The sequence below is a fragment of the Caloenas nicobarica genome, chromosome 3, assembly GCF_036013445.1.
Source record: "Caloenas nicobarica isolate bCalNic1 chromosome 3, bCalNic1.hap1, whole genome shotgun sequence".
In the NCBI taxonomy this organism is placed as follows: Eukaryota; Metazoa; Chordata; class Aves; order Columbiformes; family Columbidae; genus Caloenas; species Caloenas nicobarica.
The window spans coordinates 8,143,125-8,169,721 of NC_088247.1; the positions used below are offsets into that span (position 1 = coordinate 8,143,125).

The 26,597-nt window shown below is 43.8% G+C and overlaps 2 protein-coding genes across 2 annotated transcripts in view; one reads left to right on the forward strand and one right to left on the reverse strand.

Annotated features, from left to right (window-relative positions):
• Positions 1 to 550: 550 nt before the first annotated feature.
• On the forward strand, positions 551 to 5,973 carry SF3B6 (splicing factor 3b subunit 6). Its single transcript, XM_065632067.1, has 4 exons — positions 551 to 681; positions 1,239 to 1,357; positions 4,319 to 4,457; positions 4,964 to 5,973. Exons 1-4 carry the CDS (start codon positions 652 to 654, stop codon positions 5,051 to 5,053), a joined length of 378 nt encoding a protein of 125 aa, XP_065488139.1. The 5' UTR covers positions 551 to 651; the 3' UTR covers positions 5,054 to 5,973.
• A 3,836-nt stretch (positions 5,974 to 9,809) lies between these two features.
• FKBP1B (FKBP prolyl isomerase 1B) overlaps positions 9,810 to 26,597 on the reverse strand; it is a 48,379-nt gene continuing 31,591 nt past the window's right edge. The window contains exons 3-4 of the mRNA XM_065631764.1: positions 12,773 to 12,885; positions 9,810 to 10,498 (exon numbers count right to left, since the gene is read on the reverse strand). Of these exons, the coding sequence (XP_065487836.1) occupies positions 10,370 to 10,498; positions 12,773 to 12,885 (242 nt within the window). The 3' untranslated portion in view covers positions 9,810 to 10,369. The remainder of the gene's footprint in view (positions 10,499 to 12,772; positions 12,886 to 26,597) is intronic.

Here is a 26,597-nt window from a genome sequence, read left to right on the forward strand (position 1 = left end):
CCCTGCGCTGGACTCTCTCCAGCAGTTCCCTGTCCTTCCTGAACTGAGGGGCCCAGAACTGGACACAATATTCCAGATGAGGTCTCACCAGGGCAGAGAAGAGGGGCAGGAGAACCTCTCTGACCTACTAACCGCCCCCCTTCTAATCCTCCCCAGGTCCCATTGGCCTTCCTGGCCACAAGGGCCCAGTGCTGGCTCATGGTCATCCTGCTGTCCCCCAGGACCCCCAGGTCCCTTTCCCCTGCACTGCTCTCTAACAGGAACCTCCGCCTCCCCTTCCTGAGGCGCTGAGGCGGCTGCCGGGCCCGGCACACACCGCAGCGGACCTTTCCCGCCGGGGCCGCCGGGACGAGCAGCCCCAGGGCCCGCGGACACCGTGACCCCGCCCCCTGCGCTGAGGCGGCCGCGCGGGCCGGTCCCGGGGGCGGGGCCATAGGGAGAGGGGGCGTGGCCATGGGCGGGGTGGCCACTCAGGTCACGTGCCTCCCCCCGCCCGTCAGCGCCGGGACACGGAGGCTGAGGGGCGGGGTCCCCGTGCGGTGCAGTCTGGGATAGCATCCGGGGCTCCCGCTGAGGTGGTTGCGCGCCGCGGACGCCAGTTCCGTGCCGGTTTCTCCCTCAGGCCGCGGTTCCCTCTCTCCTGCCGGCGCCATGGCGATGCAAGCGGCCAAGCGAGCCAATGTGAGTGCTTTCCCTTCTCTCTTCAGCCCTCCCGGGCAGCCTGGCGGGGTGTGAGGTGAGGAGAGGTCCAGCGGCCTGGGGCAGGGAACAGGCCTTCCCGCCCTGTCTGGGCTCCTTCCGCCTCCCCCCCGGGCAGGGCTCGCTGAACCCGAGGGAACGGCAGGAAGATGTGCCAGGGCAGGGTCAGGGTGGACATGAGGAAAAGGTTCTTCCCCCAGAGGGTGCTGGACACTGGAACAGGCTCCCCAGGGAGGTGTCCCGGCCCCAACCTGACAGTGTTCAAGAAGAGACTGGACAGCGTCCTCGGACACACGGTGTGAATTGTGGGGTTGTCCTGTGCAGGGACAGGAGCTGCACTCGATGATCCTTGTGGGTCCTTCCAACTTGGGACATTCTGTGATTCTGTGAAATTTGTAGCTGTGGAGAGTTCAAAAAAAGACCTGTGGAGCACACGGACTCTCTCAGTGCCGTTAGCTCCAGGATCTAGCAGGCTGCTACTTGTAAGGTTTGAAGTGAGCGCTCCAGGTCTAACACGCTGCTTGTTGTTTCTCTGTCAGATTCGGCTCCCTCCAGAAGTCAATCGGATCCTGTATATTAGGAACCTGCCCTATAAAATCACAGCAGAGGAAATGTATGATATTTTTGGGAAATACGGACCTATTCGGCAGATCAGAGTGTAAGTGTTTTAGTTTTCTTTGAAAAGTGAAGGATTTTATGTGCTTTAGTTTATCTGTCTTATGTCAGCATTCCTAGTGCAGTAAATAGCAACTGGATTGCACAGCTGAAAAACATGAATGTGCTTTAGCAGTATCCCTGTGGGCCAGAGATGGAGGTGATATTATCTTATTCGCGAACTTGTTAGAAAATAATATTGCCTGGAGATAAAGTGAAAAAACTTGAATTTGAATGAACTTAGGTCACTTGGTAAAAATAAGAGTGACTTACTTTCTTAAGTAACTCTTAAATACAGCTAGCCTTAACTAAAGGTAAAAATAAGAAAGGCAAAAGTTGAACACAATCAGATTTCCTATTTAATGATTATTGGATACTTCACTAATGGAAAAATAGAGATGTTACTGTTGCCACTGGACCTGTCAGCCAGGAATGAATACCATAAACTGCCCGTATGCCAGGTACAGCTTGTCCCCAAGTCTTGTAGTCTGTGGATAAAGTGATCTGACTGTAATTTTGTTTTAAAATGCACTGAGGTTATGCGTAAGGGAGGTGATTCTGCCCCTCTGCTCCACTCTGGTGAGACCCCACCTGCAGTTCTGTGCCCAGCTCTGGAGCCCTCAGCACAGGACAGACATGGACCTGTGGGAGAGGGGCCAGAGGAGCCACAGGAATGATCCGAGAGTGGAACAGCTCTGCTGGGAGGACAGGCTGAGAGAGTTGGGGGTGTTCAGCCTGGAGAAAAGAAGGCTCCAGGGAGACCTTATTGCAGCCTTTCAGTGCTTAAAAGGGGCTGATAAGAAAGATGGAGACAGACTTTTTAGCAGGGTCGGTTACGACAGGACAAGGGGTGATGGTTTTAAACTAAAGGAGGGGAGATTAAGGCCAGGCATGAGGAAGAAATTTGTTACAGTGTGGGTGGTGAAACACCGGCCCAGGTTGCCCAGAGAGGTGGTGGATGAACCATCCCTGGAGACATCCCAGACCAGGCTGGACGGGGCTCTGAGCAACCTGATCTGGTGAAGATGTCCCTGCTCATGGCAGGGGTGGCACTGGATGAGCTTTGAAGGTCCCTCCCAACCCAAACTATTCTATGATTCCATGTCTGCAGCAAATCTGAGGCTCTTCTCTTTAGTTATTTCAAATACTGAAGACCAAAGCTCTGGTGTTCCTTCTTATCCCGAGTTCTGTCTGAATGCTGTGGATTAAACCATAATTCTATCTGGTTTGTATTATGTTCTGCAGAGGGAGTTGGCTGAAGATGGAATTCAGGTAGAGCTTTTGAGAACCGTATTAAGGCTGGTTGGAGTATTGACACTCATATAAAAGGATTTTTTTTTCCTCTTCTGAAAAGTATTTAGGAAGGGGAGGAGGAAGAAACAGAACTCATTGTTTAATATTTAAAAACACTAAGTCACTTTTCGATAGATGTATGAATAGAAAGGAAGTGTAGTTTATATTTGATGTGGGGTTTTTTTGTACTGCTCTTATCTGCATGTTGGCAAAATAACCTGCAGTATCTCTGAGTTCTCGACTAGGTTGCTGATCGAATTGGGGCAGAATGTGCCCTTGTCATTTACATCACTTTCCATTTCCCCATGCTCTGAGACTAGGGCAGGTAATTAACCTGTAAGATATTTAATTGTTTTGACTACGTAGGATGTAAATACAGAAACAGTTAAACAGACCGAACAACTACCCCAAATAGATGTGCTCATTCCAGAGCCATAGTGATTAAAAATGATTGTTCAGTGTATAGAACCCAGTGTTACATATAGAATCGCCTTCAGGAAACAAATGTGGACGGGGGACCTACTGCTGGTGCTGTGTGGAACGTGTCGCTGGGGAGATCCTTCTGGTACGTGGGAGGGCATCAAAAGGGACAGGGAAGTGGCTAAAGGGACAAGGAACAGCATGAAGTCACTGCTTGGATAAGTAGGTGGAATTCTTCACTAATAAGCATAAAGGGGAACTAATATTTAAGGTTTCTGAAAATGTGTAGGTTGGACCAGTGGGACATAAAGAATTAAGACATGTTGGAGGAACATTCCATCAGAGCGATATGTTGGTGTGTGTCCAACAGGGAGCAGCAGGCAGCCTCCCCGCCAGTTGTTCAGACCCAGGGCTTCCTCTTGTTTTCCACAGAAATCCTGGCATCGTGAGACCACACATAACGTGGAACTCCCTTTGGGAAGATTTTTGTGTGTTTTGCAGTTTTTATCCCGTTCTCCTCTTCATTTTTGTACGCGTCCCGGTGTGGATATATGTGATATCATTTGTCCTCAGGAGTTCTCTTCTCAGAAGCAAGCACCTCACAGACACTTCTTCTGATAATATGAAGTTCACTGTAATGATCTTTTAGCTGAGACCTTCTGGGTTTGTGAGCTCTGCAGTCTCTCCGGGCTCGTTAGCGTGATGTGCCCAGACGTATCTCCTGTCCCTGGGGCAAAGGCAATTGGGTTGATGGTGCAGTAGGTGCTGGTTGTGCCTCTGCAGTGGTTGTGCACCCGCGGGGCTGTTCAGACTCTCTTCAATTGGCTTTGTGATGTGCCAAGAGCCATATTCCATCCTAGGGAGACATCTGATCCAGACAGCCATTAACTGACTGCCTGGCCCCATATTATTAAATAAAACAAGCTAATTGCTGTAATAAAAACTTAAAAGTCTTTCCAGCAATATGACAACCCCTGGCAGCCACAGCTCCTGATAGTTGTGGAGAGGTGAATTTCCCTTACGGAGGAGCATAATGCAACACATGCCTCTTTCATATTTTCCTGTCGTATCTGACTCTGAACTGTAAGTAGAGAGTGGTGTGGAAAGCCGAGAGATATTTTAATATCTAAAAAACATAACAAACTGTTTTTTTGTGAAGTTGCTTTAGTTAATCTAATCTCCTTCACTGCTAAAGACCAATAGAACTATTCTGTTTATTTTCTTTAATGTTAAAACTGATCTTGCTCTGCAGTGGAAACACTCCCGAAACTAGAGGAACAGCCTACGTGGTCTATGAAGACATTTTTGATGCCAAAAACGCTTGTGATCACCTGTCAGGATTCAACGTGTGCAACAGATACCTTGTCGTTTTGTACTATAATGCAAACAGGGTACGTACACCGGGGGGTTTTTAAGTTACCTGTGAACATAGCTAGCATTAAAAAAAAAGTTTGAAAAGCCAGTTGCTTGGAAATCTTGAAGAAATAAATCCCAAGTGGTAGAGGGAGTAGATTGGATAAATTCTTAGGATTTCATCTTTGCTTGGTGATTTGTGTGCCAAGAAAACGTACATTTGGAGCAGGGGTGTGAAAAACTGTGCTTCTAGTGAGCGTACTTTGGAGAAGAGGCAGCAGGGGCCTTAAAAGGGCGCAGTTGCAATAAGATGTGAGATGTTGTTTACAGGTGGAAAGTCTCTGGTTCTTGATGTTCTGCCTGTTGCTGACGGTGTCCAGGGAACTGTGGCGTTCTCTGAGGACCAGAATGAAGCAACACTGTTTGTGTGGGGTGTTGGTGTAGTTCATAGTGATGTTGGTTGCAGTTACAGGGAAGTAATGTATCATAAGACGAGATTTATTTTTTTTTTGTCTTCTCACATATTTTCTTTTCCTATTTACAGGCATTCCAGAAGATGGACACAAAGAAGAAAGAGGAACAGCTTAAGCTTCTCAAGGAAAAATATGGAATTAATACAGACCCACCGAAATAAACTGATCTCTTTGGAAAACTGTTTGCAAGCCCTGCCCTTGAGTTCTTGAACTAAACATAGGAATTCCCAATGAAGTGTAACTTTTTTTTAAATTTGATGAGCTGTAATTTGATTCTTTAGATCTTCACATTAGTATTAAATAAATGTAAAACATCAGAAGATCTGTTTTAAGATTAAATCCCCCTAAACGGATGTGGCTTCTCCGTGTTGTAAGGGTGACCTGGTCAGTGCTACACAACCACAGTCCTGTTTCCAGCAGGACCAGTCATGAGAGGATGGAGCCCGTTGAGTGTCTCACACCCCTGAAGTTCCACCCAGTCTCTAGGGCAGATTCCAGGCGCTGCAACCAGTTAATGCCAAGAGCTCTGCATGAGCCACTTCTGTGGAGCCAGATCTCACTTGATACTTTCTGAAAATGGAGTATTGCAACTCGTCTCTCTGCCGCAGGGATTTTTGTGCTTTTTTTAAAAAAAAGAAGTATGGTCTGATACTTCATCACACCTGTACATATTGTACACAAGTTATCGCGCCTCTCTCCCTCCAGCAGTGTTTCAAGGAGCCTAATGCCATTATGTGATCGTTAGGCTACATCTCACTAGAAACAAAACAACCCCTAATCCATGTTTATAAAGAAGTTTGTAGTACAAACTGTAGAAAATCAATGGCCTTTTAAAAGAATCCAACTGCTTGGGTGACTTCAGTCAAAACATCTTGTTCCCAGTGATTGAGACAAAACTGCTAAGCTGCAGTAAAAATAATCTTGCTCTAATAGTGCAAAATGAGATGGCGGTAATTTTAGGTACCTGTAGTGCGATTGTTTTCTCCTCAATGTTGTTTGAACTGTAATATATTTCCATTTTCTTATCCTTAGATTTTCATTGAAATCCGTCACTTAAAGAATTATGCTGTTCTTATGTCCATTTAGTAAAAAAATAAATGTGTATATATAGTTCTGCCTTGTGTGTTTTTTTTTTTTAATCAAGGCTTGCTGTGCTACTTGGGCATGTAACCTGTCCTGTTGGAAAGGAAGTCACTCATCACCTGAACGTTTATGGTGCAGGTAAGAATGTTTAGAGCACCCATCAGCAAACGTATGTGAATGTTCAGCACCCGAGCGCTGGGGAAGGAGGCCCAGCTGCGGGTATCAGGTCCCGCGCAGTTGCCGGGTGCTGCGCACATCATTTCTCAGCCAGGAGGAGCACGAAGGGTGACGGTGACACATCCCCAAGGTCGGGAACAGGCAGTCGGAGACGCCTGAACTGCAGAAATGCCCGGCTCTGCTGTGAGGCCATTGCCCAGCCCTGTACCGCTTCTGTCAGGTGCAGCTGGGATACATATACGTTAAATGCAAAGCTTTTGTGATTCGCCGTTGTTGTTCCTGGGTGAGCAGTCACTCCTCCAACACCAGTTTGGGGTTTGGGTCTTGCCTGTCAGATTAACACCGAAGTTTCCCAGGCAAAAACCAGCTTTTCTTAAAAATGTGTAAATGAACAAAATCCTATTGGAGGTCTTGCTTCTGTGTGAATATCCATCACTTTTTAAAGGTTACAAACCCCCTATATATATATATATGTATATACATACACGTGCCAAACACTAGGACAACTGGGACCATTTACACCACTTGCTGGGCATTTATTAATACAAGGCCCCTCACTGTAAAAGGAACTGGAGGGGCTTGTTACCATGCTAGATTTATACTTCTAATAAATAATAATAAATACTGTTAATTAAACTATCAAGGTGCTGATAATGGGGGAAGATGCTGCCAGCCTTGTTTAAAATCACACACAAATACCGCATTGCTTCTGTCAATAGCAGACAGCACGGTGCTTGCACTGCAGTGCCTGTTTTGATGCTGTTTGAAAAACATATATAAAAAGCAATTCTTTAGGGTAATAAGATTAATAAAAATTCCCCCAATGGATCCTCCAGATCAGCAGCTTTTGATTTCTCAGAGAGCTCAGCTGCTGCCTTTCATTAAATATTCCATTTCATACTTTCTCTTCTAGTGCCTGTTCAGGGCTTTCAATGTCCCTGCACATGTAAAATGAAGTAATAATTTGTACCTGCAAGACAGAGGGGATGGAAATCGAATGCCCGGAGGATTGTTTTGATGAGGTCTGCTCAAGATTTTGTTTGAAATGTAATATCAAAGGACAGGGAAATGAGTTCAGTTATGTGAATGGCAGAGGGGGCAGCAAATAAGGCAGATGTTACCAGCCTCGTACTCTGCATCTGCGCTGGTTTTTGTGTGTGCTCACTTCCCATTTAATTTTTCAGGAAGTAGGGCATGAAATTAAGCCTGGAAGGTCATTTTTTTCTGTCGATGCTGTTTAGAAATTAGTAACAAGAGCATATCTGATTACACAGGCAATGACAGTAAATTTTTTCCAATCCATTATATAGTGGTAATAATTATATGTACTGTGTTGATCGATGATACAATTAAATAAATTAACGCATTTGCAGTCAAATAAAGAGCTGAAGATTACATTTCCTTGAAGACTTAATTTCCCTAAGTATCACAAAGCACAATTAGTTTTCCTTTCAGATTTTTTTTTTTAATGAAATTGGCATGAAAAATGTAATAATCTCTGCTTCCAACAAAGGTCTCTGCAGAGAAAGGGTGATGAGGGAGAGAGCTTCATCAGCCAGCTGTAATAAGGATTTTACAGACTCGGTAATGGCTGGGCTGTACTGCTGAGGGCAAAAGGAAAGTGCACGGCAGCTCTGCAGATAGAGACGATAAGACAGAACGTGACTAGTTCTTAAAGCCCGGCAGGAGTGTGTTTTTCACGGTAAGAGACCAAGCGAAGGGCAGAGCGATGCCCCACCTGTTGCTGTAGATGTAGCAGCAGCTCCCCAATGGCAGGTGCAGGAGATGATCATAGAACCATAGAATCATTTTGGTTGGAAGAAACCCTCAAGATCATAGAGTCCAACCATTAACCCAACTCTGGCACTAAACCATGTCCCTAAGAACCTCATCTCTGCATCTTTTAAACATCTCCAGTGATGGTGACTCCAGTGCTTCCCTGGGCAGCCTGTTCAAATGCCTCACAACCTTTTCCATGAATAAATTTTTCCTCATATCCAATCTGAACCTTCCCTGGTGCAACCTGAGGCCGTTCCAGGTACGCTGAGCCAACCCTTGGCACCGCTGCTCACTTTCGATGCATTCAGGAAAAGTCCCATACCAGACCCTTTGTTGTTTGTTATTTTTTTTTTCTTTTTTTAATGAGCAACTAACTTAAATGGGGCCATCAGTAGAAGCAGCTTTAGACCGATGTGCTGCATTGACCTGTGTTTGACAGGGGTGACGGGGCCACGTTACATTTAACCAAGACATCTACAAGAGCTCACACCTGCGACTGCTGCAACACAACCTGCGATCTGCAACCCAGCCCTGAAACCAACACAGCGACAGAGGCCGGGGCAGTGGCAAGGGAGACTGGGGCCTTGAAAAAGAATTTGGGAGAGCTACCAGGCATCAAACCCTGGCAGGCCTAATTTCCTATTTATTAACAGAAAATTAGCCTACTCTCAATAAAAGAACGATTAGTGAAATGTGGATGTGTAACCTCGCTGCTGCAGTGATCCTAGATTTCCACCAAAAAAAAAAAGGATCTTGAAATGCCTTTTGTTTCTTTAGAGAGAGGGGACCAAGAAAAAATTCCCTCCGCCAACCCTCAGTGAATAACCACCTGTAAGAGATGGGTTTTATAGGCTTATTAATTAACAAACTCAAATGCAGCTTTGTGGGTAAAATGAACATTTAGAGAAAGAGCACGAGCCGTAGTCACTGGCCAGATTGTCAGTCTTGCTGTTCTGTGCTCCTTTTGTGTCTTATCTCCAGGAGGTATCACCTGCAGCAGCTTTGTGATCTGGCTCCTTACACAGCCTCACACGAGGAAATAATTCACTGACTGCTTGAAATCCTTCTGTCAAATAATCCATTAGTCAAAAACTATGCGAATAGTTCATAGTCAAGTTAAATAAAAATTACATCGTGATCCAACGATGCCCTTTTTTTTTTTTTCCTACAGCAAAGGGGAAAAGCAAGCCAAAATGTGAGAAATCAAATTAGGTAAAGCAAAATAACAGCACAGAGGCAGCTTCTTCCCTCAGGTCCTGCTCCTAAACCCAGATAAATGACAGTCTGTGCATCTTCCCATCTCCGGCACTTTGTGAATACATATACCTATCAAATGAAATAAATGTTGCTCAGTCTCAAATGCCAAGAGCCCAGCACAGGGAGTTTGTGGGTTGTATAAACAGCATCAGAAAATGCAGCCTGAAAAACAAAGGGTGTGTTTAGTGGCCACATCACCCCACAGTTCAGATTTGTTTTGTGAGGTGGATGCACAGAATTCTGCTCTTCTCCGGCCTCTCTCAGCTCCAGCAGAAATTTTTACACTGGTTTTACTGTTGTAAATGTGTAGCATTGGACCAGCGCTGCATGTCTTTGAGAAGCATCGTTTTCCATCCCTTCAGCAGCCACATTTTGGCCATGGGAACCCTCTCTGTCCCAGCAGCCATCACCTGCACGTTCCTGGGCCCTCTGGTCCCTCCAAGATCTTCCACTCTGCATCGATAACAGAAGCGGCATATGGAATTACGTGCATTTCATGTAAGAAGAGAAATAAGTCACAAGTAAATGGGCTGATGATTGAAGAACTTCTACACCAAAAAGAATTCCAGTGGCTAGAGGAAAGCAGAAAAACAGGAAACAGAAACTGTAAAGTATCAAGATTTTATTGTTTTATATATATACTTTTAATTCTTAAATGAGACAGTATTTTTTAGAACAGCAGCAAGCAAAACGTACAAGTTGAGAAAAGTGGCAGCGCAGGTAACTCTGTTTGGCTAATGCCCGTTCATGTACAAGGCGTACATTGGATTTTTTTTTTTTTTGAGCACCTTTTGTGTTTTATTTTTTTTTCTTGGTTTAAGTGTACAGTAAGGCAGTGGTTTTTCAATAAGGAATATATATATATATTTATATTTATATATATTTTCAATCAGCACTGTGAACTCTTCTTACATGCAAATTAAATAAAATGTACAACTTGAAAATGTTACAATGGTACACATTTTTCCCCCAAAGCAAAGCAAAGCAAAGAAGGCAAATACGGACACCACGAAGTTAAAAAAGAGAAGGAAGGCGTAAGAAACTGAACGGCAGGCGCTACTGATAGGACAGCTCGAGCGGGGAAGGTTGGGATTCCAGTGAAGATTCCTCCCGCTGCTGGCAAGGCGAGAACGAATGGATGGTTATTAACAGATGTTTCCAGCCAACTCCCTGGAGAAGATTCACTCTAACCTGAGAAGCTCCACGTCGAAGAGGAGAGTAGCGTTGGGAGGGATGACCCCAGGGTGGCCCGTGGCTCCATAGGCCATCTCAGGTGTGCAGGTCAACTTCGCTCTTTGTCCTAAGCTCATCTGGGGTTTGGAGAAAGGAAAAGAGAAAAGGGAAAAAACCCAACCAAACAAACCAACCGCTATTAGGAGGAAAACTAAGAATAAATCACAGATTTACAGAATCGAGGAGAGTTAGGACCATCAGGGTAATCTTTCAGCTCTTGAAGAAAGCCAAAGCTGCTACAAGTAGCTCAGACGTAGGTCCCCTGACTCCTCACAGCAGTTATTCAATTGCCAGAGCCAGTCTGGGAGTCACACAAAGGCTTTTTAATGCGTAGTTTGGCCCATCCTGCCTACGCCGGAGCCGGCTGCAGGAGGTGGGAGTTCCTTCCTTCCTTATTGCCCTAAACTCAGCCCAAGTCTGCGGGCCGACATCTCACCTCAGGTGCTGCTTATTCCGGCAGAGAGCCCCTGCCCCGGGATGGACAGAAATGCTGATTTCTCTTACTCCAGACTAGCTCTGGAGGTAACAGTACAGTGCTCGTTGAGATTTGGGGCACTGAGATTCAAATCCCTGCTCTTCCAGCGGAGTATTTTGGGGTGGAGCACTCTCAAACTGCTGTTTGTGCACCATACACTGGTGATTGAGTATTCATTGGTCAAGAAACAATCCCTGATTTGAAGCGGTGATTTTATTATTTGGAATAACCCAGATCTCTCTCCCAAGATCGCGTACATCACTTGGACTACAGATTATGTGATATGTCCTGTTGAATTTTTTTCAGGTCCTATAAAATATGCCAAAGCTAGAGCTTTGATCGCTTTAGGTAGGAGAAAAACGTGACTATGAACTTTCCCACATTCTGGGAGTATTCGTATGGTGGGGCTGAGGGTTTAAGAGCAGACGAGCTCCCCTGGTCCCTGCAGACCGTCTGCTGCTCTGCCAGGCCCCTGCAAGCCAGAGAGCGGGTGAATCACGCCTGGGTTTCAGGCACGGGGCAACCTTGAGCTGCCAGAAGTTGAGCAGAGAAATGCGGACACTGCTGACATCTGACAGTCATCAAACAAAGGTTTGAAAAATCTGCATGCTAGACATGGTGAACTGCCTTTTCCCAAGTGCTCTGTGTCAATCACAGTCCTCAAACCTCTCAAAACCCTGGGGTGGGAGCAGGCAGCCACAAGCCCGAATTCGGGCATCGATCCGCAAGAAGGAGCACGAGGGCAGCGTGTTGCCACCCCAATTGCTGGAGTGGCTTTCGGCCACTTATTAATTAAGGGACAGGAGTCAGGGAGCGAGAGTGGTCAAGGAAGAGATAAACTGATTCACCCCAGCGCTTGTTACCGCCGCTTTATCTGCGCTGGCTTCTGGTTCCTACAGCACACCAGGGTCCTGAGCTCTTCTCAGGCGTTATTGCAAGGCAAATAATGAAGAGTCCAGCTCAAATCCTTGAGAGGAAGGTGGGTATTTTTCAGACAGTCTATGGATCCTCAAACAGACTTCTCATCTGGCCAGAGCAAAGGGAATGCTTAAATGGCTTTCTCCATAGGGCTGGAAACCATTTTCTCTTCCACCCCTCTCTGGAAAAGCCTGGTCGCATCATGCCTCAGTGGATTGTTTGTCATTTTGCATTCTTCGCTCTATTTAAGCATAAGAAGTCGCTCCTGTTATAGTTGTTTTTGTAATAATATTTGAGCAGTTTCCTTCTACAGTGAGCTCTAGGACCCCGAAGCGGGGAGTCATGAGGAATTTGCACCCCGATCACATTCACAATTTGCAGCTTGACCACACTCCTCACGTAGTGGCCGACAAAAAGCAAGAGTTGGCAATGAATTGCACTGTGTAGCTCTTTTAGGGTTTTACTGTGTTGGCACTGAAACTGTAATTAAGGGAGGGCAGTTTCTTTTTTCTTAGCGTAGGGGTAGTCAGTGAATGTTAACTTTTGTAGCTGGGAGCCTGAAGTCATAAAAATTTAACAGCGCAATTTGGTATCTCATTCAGTAAGGGTCAAAATCTGTAGCTTGGTCATGGATGTCATCAAAAACGGCAGCTCGGACTTTTACAGAGCAGCTGAATAGAGGCCACTCCATAAAACGATAAAATGCAGCCACCTGGAACATTTGAGAGGCCACTGTTGTCCATCTGTGGAGCTGCCCATGGGAAAGGGACGGGGCTTGTGGGGATATCCTTGGATGGACGGAGGAGAACTACAAGAAATGCTGTGCCCAAGTGGACCAAAAACCACTCCATATCCTACACTGGGATTTCCCCTTGGTCTTGTCACCATTGCACTGACACTGCTGTGCTCACACACCCTTCAGCTGGCTTGAAGTTCAGCCAGAATAATTTCTTCGTACCTGTGTAACGCCTTCTTCAAACCCTTTAATGACTTCTTGCCTTCCAATCTTGAACCTGAAAGGCTTGTTTCTGTCTCTGGAGGAATCAAACTTCTTCCCATTCTGCAGCATTCCTGCCAAAACAAGACACACAGTTTCAGTCTGAGTTACGTCTAAATTTAAGTGCCTGGGGGGGAGGAAAGGAGTGAAAAATTAATGTCTTGGTCACAGTAGCTGCTCATTTCCATTTTCACTTTGAAGCCGCATCCAAAATAGATAAGGCAGGAGAGTCAAACACAGTGGCACCATATCGTTACCTTTGCCTTCTCTAGTCATTTAAGGTCTAGAATGGAAATATATTATTCTTCTTATTCTGAATGCAATAGGTTATAACTCATATCGTACCGAACATTGCACAGACATAGAGAAGAGCTGTTGCTCGTACAGCGGAGCTTCCCGGCCAAGGAGATAAAAGCAGGCAAGGAACAAGCGGGAATTACACAATTACTTGGGTTGGAAGGGACCTTAAAGATCACCTATTAATAGTTCCACCCCCTGCCATGAGCAGGGACACCTTCCACTAGACCAGGTTGCTCAAAGCCCTTTCCAACCTGCCCTTGAACACCCCCAGGGATGGGGCATCCACAGCTTCTCTGGGCAGCCTGGAGACAAGAGAAGCCCAACACAGGTGCCTGATCCAGACCTGCTCCCAAGCAAAAAAAACTCCCCAAAACAAGTCTACAGATAAAGAACCCAAATTTAATGCAAATTTGACTAGGTTTACTTCTCGTCGAATACTTAGCATTTATTTTAAGGTGGGAGGAGGGGATGTAGATTCAGGTTTGGGAACTCTTGAGCCCAATTTGCTGCCAGTTCAATGTACCCAAGTACTGAGGGTACCTTTGACCTGTTCCTGCAAATTTACACCAGAATACCTAAAAGGACCCTGGACTGTTTACCTTCCCTACTTGATTTACTGAGGAGTACTAGAATAATATGCATTACACAAATGTGGACATTCCAAACCATGAGTAAAAAACTTCTACACTACATTACAACTGCACACGTCTGCTTCTCATACAGAGAGAATTGTGAAGACTCTGCATTCAAAAATACAAAAACAGCAGGGACATTTATATGAATACTACTCTCAGTCTTTATATTTTCATTCAGCCACCAAAGACAGTCACAGGAACACCGTACTCACTCCTTTGGATGGGCACAACACGGTTTCAACCCATATGTTGTGAACACATACCCAGATTCTATAGCAAATGGATGGATATTTACAGATTGCTACATGATGGGTGGGGTAATTATGGTAGCTTTCAACTTAAAAGTACCTGGTAACTGCTCTTTCAAAATGTTATACTCTGGATATTGCAAGGTTGGGCTGATATTTATGTATTAGAATAAATCCTTTCTTTGGAATGCTGTAGCATCTGTGTTCTGGGCATTTACCACGACTCCTCTGCAAGGTGCTGAATAAAGTTCATTAATAAGCAAATATCTGAGAAAGTTTATGGTTGGAAACAACAATATCAAGCACAGTTTTGACAGAAAATACTGAGAAATACTACCCTTAAGATCCAATATGAAAAATACAATCCAATTACTTTCTTTTCATTAAAGCAGTTATATTAAGAGACCAGCTCGATGCACAAGTTTTATTTTTCAGTGAAAACCATTGGTTATTGTTCAAACAACAAGCTTGCTTAAAAGTCTGTGTTATGAATGAAAGGTAAACATGATGTGCTAGAATGAAAAAAAAAAAAAGGGTAGGATTCATCTTACCAACCTTTATGCTTCTAAGATGTAGCCAGCTACTTGTGAGCTAATTGCTCTGCTTCCCTCTCTAATCAAGTCAGAGAAAAATGCACTTCCAGGGGGCAATTTGTCTAACCAAACCGAGGGATCTACATTAGGACATAAAGAATTGCATCCTCGCAGTGCCTGTTTCTTTGCAATGAGTACAAGGGAAATCGGAACAACCAGCTCAGACAGAGATGTCTCCGAGTTCATTAGTGGTTCGATCAGTGGTGATGGAATTCTGGACTTGCAGTACTGAGTACACGGCACCTGATCGTTCCAGTGGAGTTCTGTGTCTAGATATTTTACATCGCTATTAAAACCAAATGCCATATTAAGGCAAATCAGCTGTTGACCAAGTCCAACATCTGTCAAAGTTGGTACTTCAGAGGTGTGGGTGTATGAGGCCTTAGGAGGAAAATTATGGAATAACCTTCACTACTAGCCCTTGTCATATTGCTTAAGTTTTTAGCAGTGTAATAATTAAGTATTTTATGCACGCTCCAATGCAAGCACATAACACATATTACGCAATAGATCTGCTCAGTGATGTCCCCAAACCCCCGCCACGTGGGCTGGGAGGTCACACCAACCGCCTGCACGAGAAATTTCTAGTTACAGACACACACGGGCTCATTCGTAGGGGAGAAAACCAGTCTGTGTCTGGAGGAGGGCAGGCGGGGAGACGCAGCTCGGGGGGAACTCTCAGGCGTCTCGCATAATCCCTTTTGAAGTATTCGATCTTAAATTTAAACGGCAGTCCTTCCTCACAGCAATTTTATTTTTAAACACATCATAAAAACTTACAATTGTATGAAATGGAAGGAGGCTATTACAGAATCCCAATATTTAATAGTTTTAATATTAAAACTTAGTACTGTCATTACAGTCTGCATGTTCAAAGCAGTATGCAAGTGTTAATTATTCTTCACAGCGGCCCAAGAAGGTAGAAGAGGATATTTATCATAAAATAGCCTCAGTCTGGAAGTTCAGATTCAGATGCAAAGTTCCACAACGCTTTAGTTGCTTTCACTTCATTTCGTAACTAAATCCTATTAAAATACTTAGCTTGAAGGTCTGATGGTTTACTAAATACCACACATCAAACTGGCGGCAGAATCAGAATTAACTCTTCAGTGATCCCGACAGCAGCTACTGGACAATATTTCTCATTTAAAATAATGTTTCTATTTGCCCATGAGCTTGCTAGTCTAATATACATCTCATATAAAAACTGACCCCCATTTCACCACCAAAACCTATAGAAGATGTGTTAGGCCTTGTAGATGAAAATAGGCTGCTTCTCCTATATTTACGGCAACATCCTATTTTCAGCAATGGCTGAAAATTCATCAGGTGACGAATTCAGAAACGTAACCTCCTCTGCTATCACCTCACCTTATCGCTTTTGGAGGATAAACTGGGATTCAAAGAGCCAGATGTGTCTATATTTGCCAAAGCTCTGGCAGGAGGGTCAGTTTTTATATGACTACCCTATAAATGCACATGTAGTTTAGAATGAGTCAGAGTCCCCACGTGCCCCGGAGAAGTTCCGATCCGGATTTAGATCTGAACTTTAGACCTTTTTTATCTCTCTATTTCTGAAAGTCAGAGTGGACTATTCAGACTCCTGGAAGCTAAAACAGCATCATGTTTTATTTTCTCTCTTCCTAATGCATCAATTGATTTTCTTTTTGTGAACAAAATTGATTTGGTTAATATTCTTCAACAAGGACGGATGCCCATCTTCAGCCAGCTAGCACCTTTATTTATCTAACTAATAACAAGGAGAAAGAAACCACAATCTGGAACTGAACAATGACATTGTTTTGCAAAGTCAGAACGATCAATAAGAGTTTTGACTGAGCAAGGCCATCTAGATGCCCATATCCTTACTTGTTATAATAACCTTACATCCGATTCTGAAAGGTAACAATCATTGTATTGAAATAATTAATTGTACAAACTCAGTTACCAGAATACTGTGTGGATTTGAAAACATTCTGATCTACAAAGTGTCCTAATTAATAACTAAGTTTTAAAAATTAGGGGGCTGTAGAAAAGGAGATGCTTCAGATCATGAGTTCTGCTGAATCATTGAAGTTCAGCTCATTGAAGCTGAAGATCAAAGAGTGGACAAATCATTTTGTTAAGGAACATGACTAGGGATCCATCTAAACCGCCAAGAACACAATGCCATTTGGGCTAAAACCGCAGTGAAAACAAAACTTCGGTCTAGGTTTAACACGAGCTATTATTTCTCACTAAAACATAGGTGTGTCTGCATTATCTCTTTTAAGATGAATTAACTAACTGAGGTCAGTCAACCTCAGCCAAGATCACACCATTAAAGCCTGTTTCCTAAGGGGAGGGGGCTAATGACTGTACTTGCTGAATCTTTTAGCAAATTTCAACTGTTTGACAGAGGAGCAGAGTTTCGTACTGCCATAAAGATCTTATGCATGTAATGAAAAGAAATCTGCGTAGGAACAAGATCCTCTAAGTGTTTCTGCCAAGAGAAAAGCTCAATCTTTATTTGTTATCAGAGAACCTATATTATTGTGGAGCGGTCAGGAACATAAAGACACGAATGCTGCAGCTGGACCACAGGTTAAGTTTCTTTTTACCAGAGGGCTCTTTCATCTGAGAATGATTCACCCGGGAATTCAACCAACCACATAACACAAATCCACAGGACCAGCCCAGCTTGTTTAGACACCCAACTTACATCTATGGTCCCAACAAAGCCATGCCCCAAACCACAACCAAACCATTTTCCATACAAGATGAATGGATGGAGAGAGAAAGAACAGCGAAGGCCCTCCATAGATAGCCCGTCAAGTGTATGTGCCCAAATCTAGAACATTTTTGTGTAAAATTCCACTGCTAATGTTGGCCACATCAATGGTAGAAACTGCGTCTCAACCTGTCATCTAGGTTACTTCAGTTAATGGAGAAAGAGAGGTTATCTCCAAGAATGATTAATCCCACCTAGGTTTAGACGTTAGGGCTGCAATAACCTCTCAGAATTGTTTACCATTCTCAGTCAACCAACTGACAAAAGTTGAAAAGTTAACAACATTAATTTTAAACACTAGACAGCCAGCTTTTTATAGAGCCCTAGTGAGGAGGTATTAACCCATCCATCCATACCTAAATGAAGTAAACCAAATTGCATCCCAGGCTTCACTGGCTCCAGTGTTTACTGAATTATTTGTCTCTGCAGTGCTGACACATTCTGGGAATCAGAATACGGAGAACCTAATCCAGGACAAATCCCTTGATTTCCCCGGTTTCTCTCCTTTTAATCCTGTACAATGGGATTCACTTACCTCACAAGTATTAAGGGGTTATATTGAACAGGTGAATTTCAAAAAACAGCAACATTCCTCTGCAAAGTATTCCATTACCTTATTTTTCAAACTTTAGTTACCTACAGAATGTAAAAGCAACACTGGAAGACAGCTACTTTCTGAACATATGCTGGCAGCAGAAAGAGGGCCAGATATTCAGAAGGTGTTTCTAGGACACTATCCTGTTCCATTTTATGTAGACCAGAGATTCTTCAGGACAGGGACTATATTTTGATGCCCTTTAATGCAACCAGGTTTCCAGTTATGCCTTGTAATAAATCTGTGCTGTTATAAACTTGTCATTCAGTCTGGCTCCCAGGACTCTCGGAGGCAGCATGTGCTGCAGTTAGCGGTGTTGTGAGTTAAGCATTTTTTATCTCAAGTGGTTCTTTTTTTTCCTTTAAACATATTATTTCTAATGTCAAAATATAGAATCATAGAATCGTAGAATCATTGCGGTTGGAAGAGATCCTCAGGATCATCAAGTCCAACCATAACTTAACTCTAGCACTCTCAATATTGGTTGAGAGAATTTCACACAAGCTGGAAATTACGATTTTTTTCCCCCATTTATAACCTGTAACTATTAATATTACTAATATACACTTTTAGTCTGGAACATATACTATTGGGAAGTTTCTAGAAACTGCAGAAAAGCTTTTGTGTCAACATTGACCCCCTCACAGCGTATGGATGAGGACACAGTTCAGCAAAGCAGTTCTATGTAATCACATAGGAGCAGTGGGACAAACACATCAATAAAGCCACAAATCACATCCCAGGCTGGTTTAGACCAACAGAATTCCACTGATTTCAGTGGTGTTATTCACATTTCACATTAAAATGGATCGGTTCTCTTCAGGACTCAGTTCCGACACACTGTGGTAAAGCTGAGCCTCATGTCTAACACACCTGAGAAACTTCTGGTTTCCCATCAGGAACAAGAACAGTTCCCACGTATCTTAGTTAAATGGAGAGATCTGGGTAGCCCTTTTCTAGACAAACACAGCCGGTGCCTTGTGTTTCTGCTTCAGGGAAATGCCTGGAGGACTTAACGTGCCTCCAGCTCATTCCATCAGAATCCAGATCCACGCAAGCCAGGTATCTCCCACTTCTTACCTCTTCATTTACCATTTCATTCTTACCTCAAAACACGATTCACTGTTTTACACCTTTTCGTCATAACAACAGCTCCCAATCACCTGTAGTTACACCTGCCCCTAAGCCTCCTTCCAGACAACCACGCCAGAAGCAGCATGTCCCTCTGCGACTTCCTTGATTTGACTTCCAAAGTAAACTCTTTTCTGGACAAATTCGGCATCTCATCAATTTTACTGATGAAAATTGTTTCAGTCAGAAATGGTGATTCTTGTAACAGAAATGAAGAGTGTTGAACGGGAGCTGGAGGATGCTTTCAAGCCCTACGTGATGTTGGAGCAGTGGGTCATCTTACTGTGTCCTGGATGGGGACTTTGGCAGCTGAATTGAGAAGGCAAGTGTGGCTTTTCATGGGAAAGGTTCAACAACAGGGGTTTAGTACCACTGTAAACACAAACTCAGTTTTTCCCTGCTAACTTCGCCTCTGCTTGATGTTGACATCGCCTTATGAGGAACAGGCTGCCCAGGGAAGTGGTGGAGTCACCATCCCTGGAGGGGTTTAAAACATATAGATGAGGTTCTTAGGGACATGGGTTAGTGCCAGAGTTGGGTTGTGGTTGGACTCAATGATCTTAAGGGTCTCTTCCACCCAAAATGATTCTATGATCCTATGAAAAAAAGGATTGGTTGGCTTAGACTGTATTTTTCTGACAGTGTACAGCCACTTCCTATTACAGAGCAGTGCAGGGGAAAGGGACCTGGGGGTCCTGGGGGACAGCAGGATGACCATGAGCCAGCACTGGGCCCTTGTGGCCAAGAAGGCCAATGACATTCTGGGGTGGATTAGAAGGGGGGTGGTTAGCAGGTCAAGAGAGGTTCTCCTGCCCCTCTTCTCTGCCCTGGTGAGACCGCATCTGGAATATTGTGTCCAGTTCTGGGCCCCTCAGTTCAGGAAGGACAGGGAACTGCTGGAGAGAGTCCAGCGCAGGGCAATGAAGATGATGAAGGGAGTGGAGCATCTCCGGTGTGAGGAAAGGCTGAGGAGCTGGAGCTCTTTAGCCTGGAGAAGAGGAGACTGAGGGGTGACCTCATTAATGTTTATAAATATATAAAGGGTGGGTGTCACGAGGATGGAGCCAGGCTCTTCTCAGTGACAACCAACAGTAAGACAAGGGGTAATGGGTTCAAGCTGGAACACAAGAGGTTCCACTTAAATATGAGAAGAAACTTCTTCTCAGTGAGGGTGACAGACACTGGAACAGGCTGCCCAGGGAGGTTGTGGAGTCTCCTTCTCTGCAGACATTCCAACCCGCCTGGACACCTTCCTGTGTAACCTCATCTGGGTGTTCCTGCTTTGGCAGGGGGATTGGACTGGATGATCTTTCGAGGTCCCTTCCAATCCCTGACATTCTGTGATTCTGTGATTCTGTGACTTAAAAAAAATATTACCCTTTTTAGGGCAATTTTCAGTCTAGAGGGATAATAGTTGAAGAGTCTGGGGGTGCATCTCTGCAGCATATCAGCTCTTTACCACAGTTTTTTGTTTAAAAAGGCAACAGCGATGATTTGAATGTGCCATTTGTTGCCATGACAAACAACTACTGACTCGAAGTACAGAACTGGGAAATGGGTAGTGGTGGTGGTCACTTCTGAGTTCCTGCTACCGCAGCGCACTCCAGTAATGGTTGATCTTTTCAACACAGGCAGCCTGGCTGCTTCATTTTCTTCATGTATTATATACTCATATATCTTTAATGTGGAGTAAAAGCAACACAATCAATTATTTATTATGCAGCTGACAGCATGCAATGAAGACACAACAGACAACTATTCAATAATGCATTACCATGCACTATATATCAGTGTTGTGTACGACCGCAAGACAATATGAAAGAGCCTTGCACTTAGCTTGACTTCACAGCCAAGGAAATTACATGCAATTGTCTGGTTCCCTCTACTGAAAGGCATTATACTGTCCTAATGGCTTTATGGATTTGCATATTTTTAAAAGAGAAGAGAAAGAAGATTTACCCTTATCAAGGCAGATATGAGGCTCAATACTAGCATATTCTACATGAATTCTAAGGAGACCAAAACAATTCCTTTGGTACTCTGTTGCCTTAAAACAGTCACTTCATTTTAGGGTTTGATTCTGTTACCATTACAAAGTTCAGCTGTAAAATATACATGTTCTGCAGCAAAATTTCAAATTTCATTTGAATAAGCATGGCAGAATCAGGTCAATCTGGGCATGCTAATGAGTAGGACAATAGATGTCTAAAGAAGCATTTTAGAGATAATATATTACTACAGAAACTCTTTGCATCTCTTGTATCTCTACTCTCAAATACCATGTCCTGTAACACGGGTTCTGGAGGGAGAGGGAACGTTCTTGACTGAGCTACATCCTTCTGTCCTTGCCCTCTGGTACCAGCCAAGCAGCACAAAGAGCAGTTCAAGAGCACAGATGTAATACAAAATAAGACATTTTGCGAGATTTCCCACCTGAACACATGCAGCAGAGCTTGGCCAAAGAGTTCTGGCCATCTAGTGCACTGAGGTAATAGGACAATACAACTCATCTCTTTTTTTTCTTCTTGGTTTCATTCTCAGACTCATCCTATGCCACAACACATACATATTTCCTTCTCCCTCTTTTTGTTTGATGATTGCCTATGCAATGATGGTATGGATTTGACATTTTAGCCTGTAGCACTATATGAATGTGCAGATGACCTTCCACTGGGATGTTACACACTTCAGTAGGGGGTTTAACGTCATTGAAATAGGTGAACACGATACCCATCTATCTTTTAGTGTACGGCACAAGGGCCCAAGCTAGGTCACCAAAGCTTCTCAATATAGATCTGGGTGCAGGGAGCATGGAAAAACACCACAGAAAGCAGAAAAAGATCTTCGGATGTTTCTTGGGAAAGCTCTGAGCATGGCTCTGAGATCACATGAGAGGGAGGTTTTAGATCAAGTGCTTGCTGGAAGAGGCTGGGAGAAAAGAACCGTCTTCCCGACTAGTGACCTCCTGCTCAAGGAAAGGGGATATTGGATGATCTGACAGAAGGAACACCTTCCCAACCCAATATAACAATACTGCATCAGCTGTTCAGTGTGCTTTAATGACGAGCTGTTCCCAGACTGGGCATCCTTCGATCTTCAACTGTCTAGACTTCCAGTATTTCCTTCTGAATAAAATCTGTGCTGAAGTCTTAATTTATCAGTGCAGCACTTCTGATTCCCTTGGCTTAAGCTAGCAACAGCCTTGTGGCAAATCGACCCATCGCTAGTAGGGCATTGGATTAACAGGCTACGCATAGCCAGAGAGAATAAATAGCATGAAAAAGTACAATCTTAGCGTGTTAGCACTTAACACCAAGATGTTAAAACGGTATGTTGGCCTTTAGGGCATTTGGAAGTGAAAAATAACATTTCTCCCCACATCCCTCATGAATGAATGTTCTTTCTCCCCTGCAGGTCCCTATTTACTCAGTCCTTTGTGATGTCCCATTTTTGATACATAGCACGGCGTTGATACACAGCAAGAGGAGTGTCTTGCTGAAACTCATCTTGACAAACACAACAATCACCTAACATCATGCAAAGGACTTAGCTACTACTCTGTTCTCAAAAAAGAAGGAGAAAAAAAAAAAATTCTTGGAAAAAGGGAGACACACACAAGATGGTTTATAAAAATGGATGTTAACTGAGCCATGTGAGAAGGTACAGTCAATACGCCAAAAATACATATACTCTAAGTCAGAGGCGGACATCGCTGTTCCATCATGATCTCGTATGTACATAAAACATACATAATGCAGAAGTCAAACACTTTTTATCCATGGTGTCCAGCTTTTTGATCCAGACTGGTCAGACATTCCTGTAATGTGTCCTATTTCAGAGATGTGGTGTAACTTTCCTGGCTGCCATTATGTAATATCCCTTCCCTTCACAAGCATTCGGAGGATTCCTGGGGAATCGTCTCCTCCCGCCAGTGATTCCAAGGGGAAAAATGAGACATGACTTCACTGGCACCAAGCCGGGGCTACTTTGGGGCCTCACTTCAGCATAACACTCAGTTTCCAGAGTAATCAGGTGGAACATGCTGCTGTTTCACTCCAGGAACGAACTTCTTGCTCAAGAGTGGAGAAGGACAGGTATCTAGATGCTGCGGTCTCTCCATTAATGTGGACAGACCATAGACTTCTAGGCAGCTAAAGACAACTGAGATTAATTCCACCCAAAACAACTTGATCATAGACAAGATTAGGGAAAAAAATGCACTTTAAAACCAAGTTGGCTTTGATTTGTGTACCAAACGCCTTCCTGTGGATTATATTGCCCAAGGTCCTTTAGACCCAGTGATTGCAGATCGACATAGAAGTCACTGACTGTGTAGTAATACACACAGTAAACATGCTGTAGAAATAACAGATGATAAAAGCCACTTCTAGTCTTTGAGTGAACACTGATAAGGGTTTATTAACAAGTTATATATTGAGTAACCCTCATTACATTGTCAGAAGTTCAGCCTACCATTAAGATCCAATAAAACCCAGCATATTGCCAAGCAGTCTTTATCATTTGCTGCAACGCTCTTGTGTAAGAATGTCTTATTCAGATATCATTACTTTTCTAGGCTGTCATTTAAAAGGTGTATGAGATACACTCATCAAAGGAACAAATCTTTATAAGTACAGTTTGTTCTTCCCACCTACTAGGAATGCACTTGCTTTCACAAAAAAAAAAAAAAGAGTATTTTTGCAGCATTGTTTTAAATGTAAACAGTGTTTTACATGCTCCAAGGCAGACCCTAGCGGTGTCACAAATATCTCTCTGCCTGTAAGCTCCGACAGTATGTTCTGAAACAATATTAGCTACGAAATTCTTCTTTTGCTGCATTTGTTTCTTAATTTTGTTCGTCCTTCCTGGTGTTGCAGATTCTTATTGGTATAAACTGGCATAGTTCCCCTGCCATTAATAAAAGTACAAAAATATATGTAGCAGTTTAAGACCTGGATCATGGTAATTCAACCTAAGTTGAACGGTGCACTTGGGACTATTCTCCAGAGCAGACTCCTGCAAGCATACGGAATATAGGATCACAGAATCATAGAATCATTTTGGTTGGAAGTGACCCTCAAGATCATCGAGTCCAACCATAACCCAACTCTGGCACTAAACCATGTCCCTAAGAACCTCGTCTATGTGCCTTTTAAATCCCTCTAGGGATGGTGACTCCACCACTGCCCTGGGCAGCCTGTTCCATTGCTTCACAACTCTTTCCATGAAGAATTGTTTCCTAATATCCAATCTAAACCTCTCCTGGTGCAACTTGAGGCCATTTCCTCCTGTCCTATCACTTGTTACTTGGGAGAAGAGACCAACCCCCTCCATGCTCCAACCTCCTTTCAGGCAGTTGCAGACAGCGATCAGGTCTCCCCTCAGCCTCCTTTTCTCCAGGCTGAACCGCCCAGGTCCCTCAGCTGTTCCTCATCACACTTGTGCTCCAGGCCCCTCACCAGCTTCATCGCCTCCTCTGCACTTTCTCTAGTACCTCAATGTCTTTATTATGATGAGTGGCCCCAAAAAGTGCCCAAATATCATAGATTTGTGATCAGAGCAAAGACGTGGATGTCAAAAAGAACAGGTTCTGTCACCAGACAGCTCTATAACTCACCTTAATTTTATTCCCTGTGAAACAACGACTGTGGTTTCACCAAGGTCAGAAAAAGAGTCATTGGCATATCCAGCAATATTATTATTAATTAATATATTTTGCCTTGGGTGTCTTGAAAGGCTTCATTCAGTAAGCCTTTACAGTATCTTCAGAGCCACAGTGGAATGGAGCTATTAACAGCACCGTTTGTTATTATAAATAGGCCTTTTCCATCTCTAAGTTGTGATCTTGTAAACAAACTATGGAAAAAGTGGCAGCTGTTATCTTGACAGATGGGTCTCAGGCATTGCTCTGCTGGACATTAGACAGTCGTCTCTCTGGAGAACAATAGGAATTTCCAAGTGCCTGTATCTATTTTCATCTACTTAACAAGCCACTCATGTCTTGGACCAGTGAAGGGAAGAAGCAAGGAGAACACAAAATAAATGTTTTGGGGAAAACATTTCAGAGCGAGAGATGAGAATCAGATGAGTATCACCTATTAGTGATTCCCCCCTTGAGTTTTACTGAACTGACAGACAGAAGAAGAATCAGAAGTTTCTTATAGAGGCAATGAAGACAAACAGGCATTTCCAGAAGGTGAGATACAGAAAACCACTGAGTCAAGTGCAGCCTGTAGCCAGCCATCAGGACAAGGAAAGAACAAGGATGCACCTCAATTATCAACTCTTTCTAGAATTTAGCATCATCATCTATTTTGCATGCAGAGTTTTGAATCCAATCTTAAGGACAAACCCAAGTTTGAGAAAGGTTCATCCTGGTTGGTAGGGAGGGTGCTGCTGCCCATCTTTTCTACCACAAACACTTGCCACGAGCCCCACGAGTTCAACTCCACCCCAAGCCTGAATTTAAATCCATGTCTTTCACCTTGGCTGATGGTATTCTCATCATCGGACAAGCAAACACCCAATGGCATCACCCTCATGCATCTGTATGGTAGCTGGAAATGGAGAATGATGAAGTCAGGAGAAAATTAAGCAAGCAGTAATTCGAGAGGCCAGTGGGATGGACAGAGACCTGAATCCCAATCCTTGCTCCCTTGCAAGGGAAGGTTCAGATTGGATATTGTGAAAAATTCCTTCACGGAAAGGGGCTGTAAAGCACTGGAACAGGCTACCCAGGGAAGTGGTGGAGTCATCATCTCTGGGGGGGTTTAAAAGACGTGTAGATGAGGTTCTTAGGAACACGGTTTAGTGCTAGAGTTAGGTTATGGTTGGACTCGATGATCTTGAGGGTCTCTTCCAACCAAAATGATTCTATGACTTGCTGGATCAGCTGTGCTGATGTTGTGTAGGGTTTGTCGCTGCATTGTTTAGACAAAGTTCTATTGAAGTGTTGGAACCCTGGAAGTGTTCAAGGTCAGGTTGGATGGGGCTTTGATCAGCCTGGTCTAGTGGAAGGTGTCCCTGTCCGTGGCAGGGGAGTTGGAACTAGATGACCTTTATGGTCCCTTCCAACCCAAACCATTCTATGATTCTACCTGACCAGGTAACACGGCTCACTCTGTAATCCATAATACGTAATGTTACGGAACATGTGAAAGCTCTATTCATTTAAAGTGCCGCTTCCACTTTCCCGTTTTGCACGGCAAAGAAAAACGTTCAGTTTTGTGTACCTTCTTAATGCTGAAACACGTATCTGCAGATTTACTGGCTGCCTGCATCAGGAGTTCCAGTGATCCCGCTCACAAGGGCGGCAATCACGCAGGCTACTGAGTCTTTGGACATCATTCATAAGAATTGTGTATTCTGACTATTCGTGTTAGCAAACAGTTGCCAGGAAAAAAAAGGAAATTAAGTGGAAAATTACATAAAACCAATGAACTTAAGTAAACTAATTTTCAAATAAATTTTAAAAACCCTACTGGTTCAACTAGAAACTGACATGGGTACAAATC

Bases quoted from the DNA above. Each gene is read 5' to 3' on its own strand.
- SF3B6 (XM_065632067.1), top strand. From the start codon at position 652: ATGGCGATGCAAGCGGCCAAGCGAGCCAAT. The intron at 682-1,238 runs GTGAGTGCTTTC...TTTCTCTGTCAG, and splicing joins AAGCGGCCAAGCGAGCCAAT to ATTCGGCTCCCTCCAGAAGT. The intron at 4,458-4,963 runs GTACGTACACCG...TCCTATTTACAG, and splicing joins TGTACTATAATGCAAACAGG to GCATTCCAGAAGATGGACAC.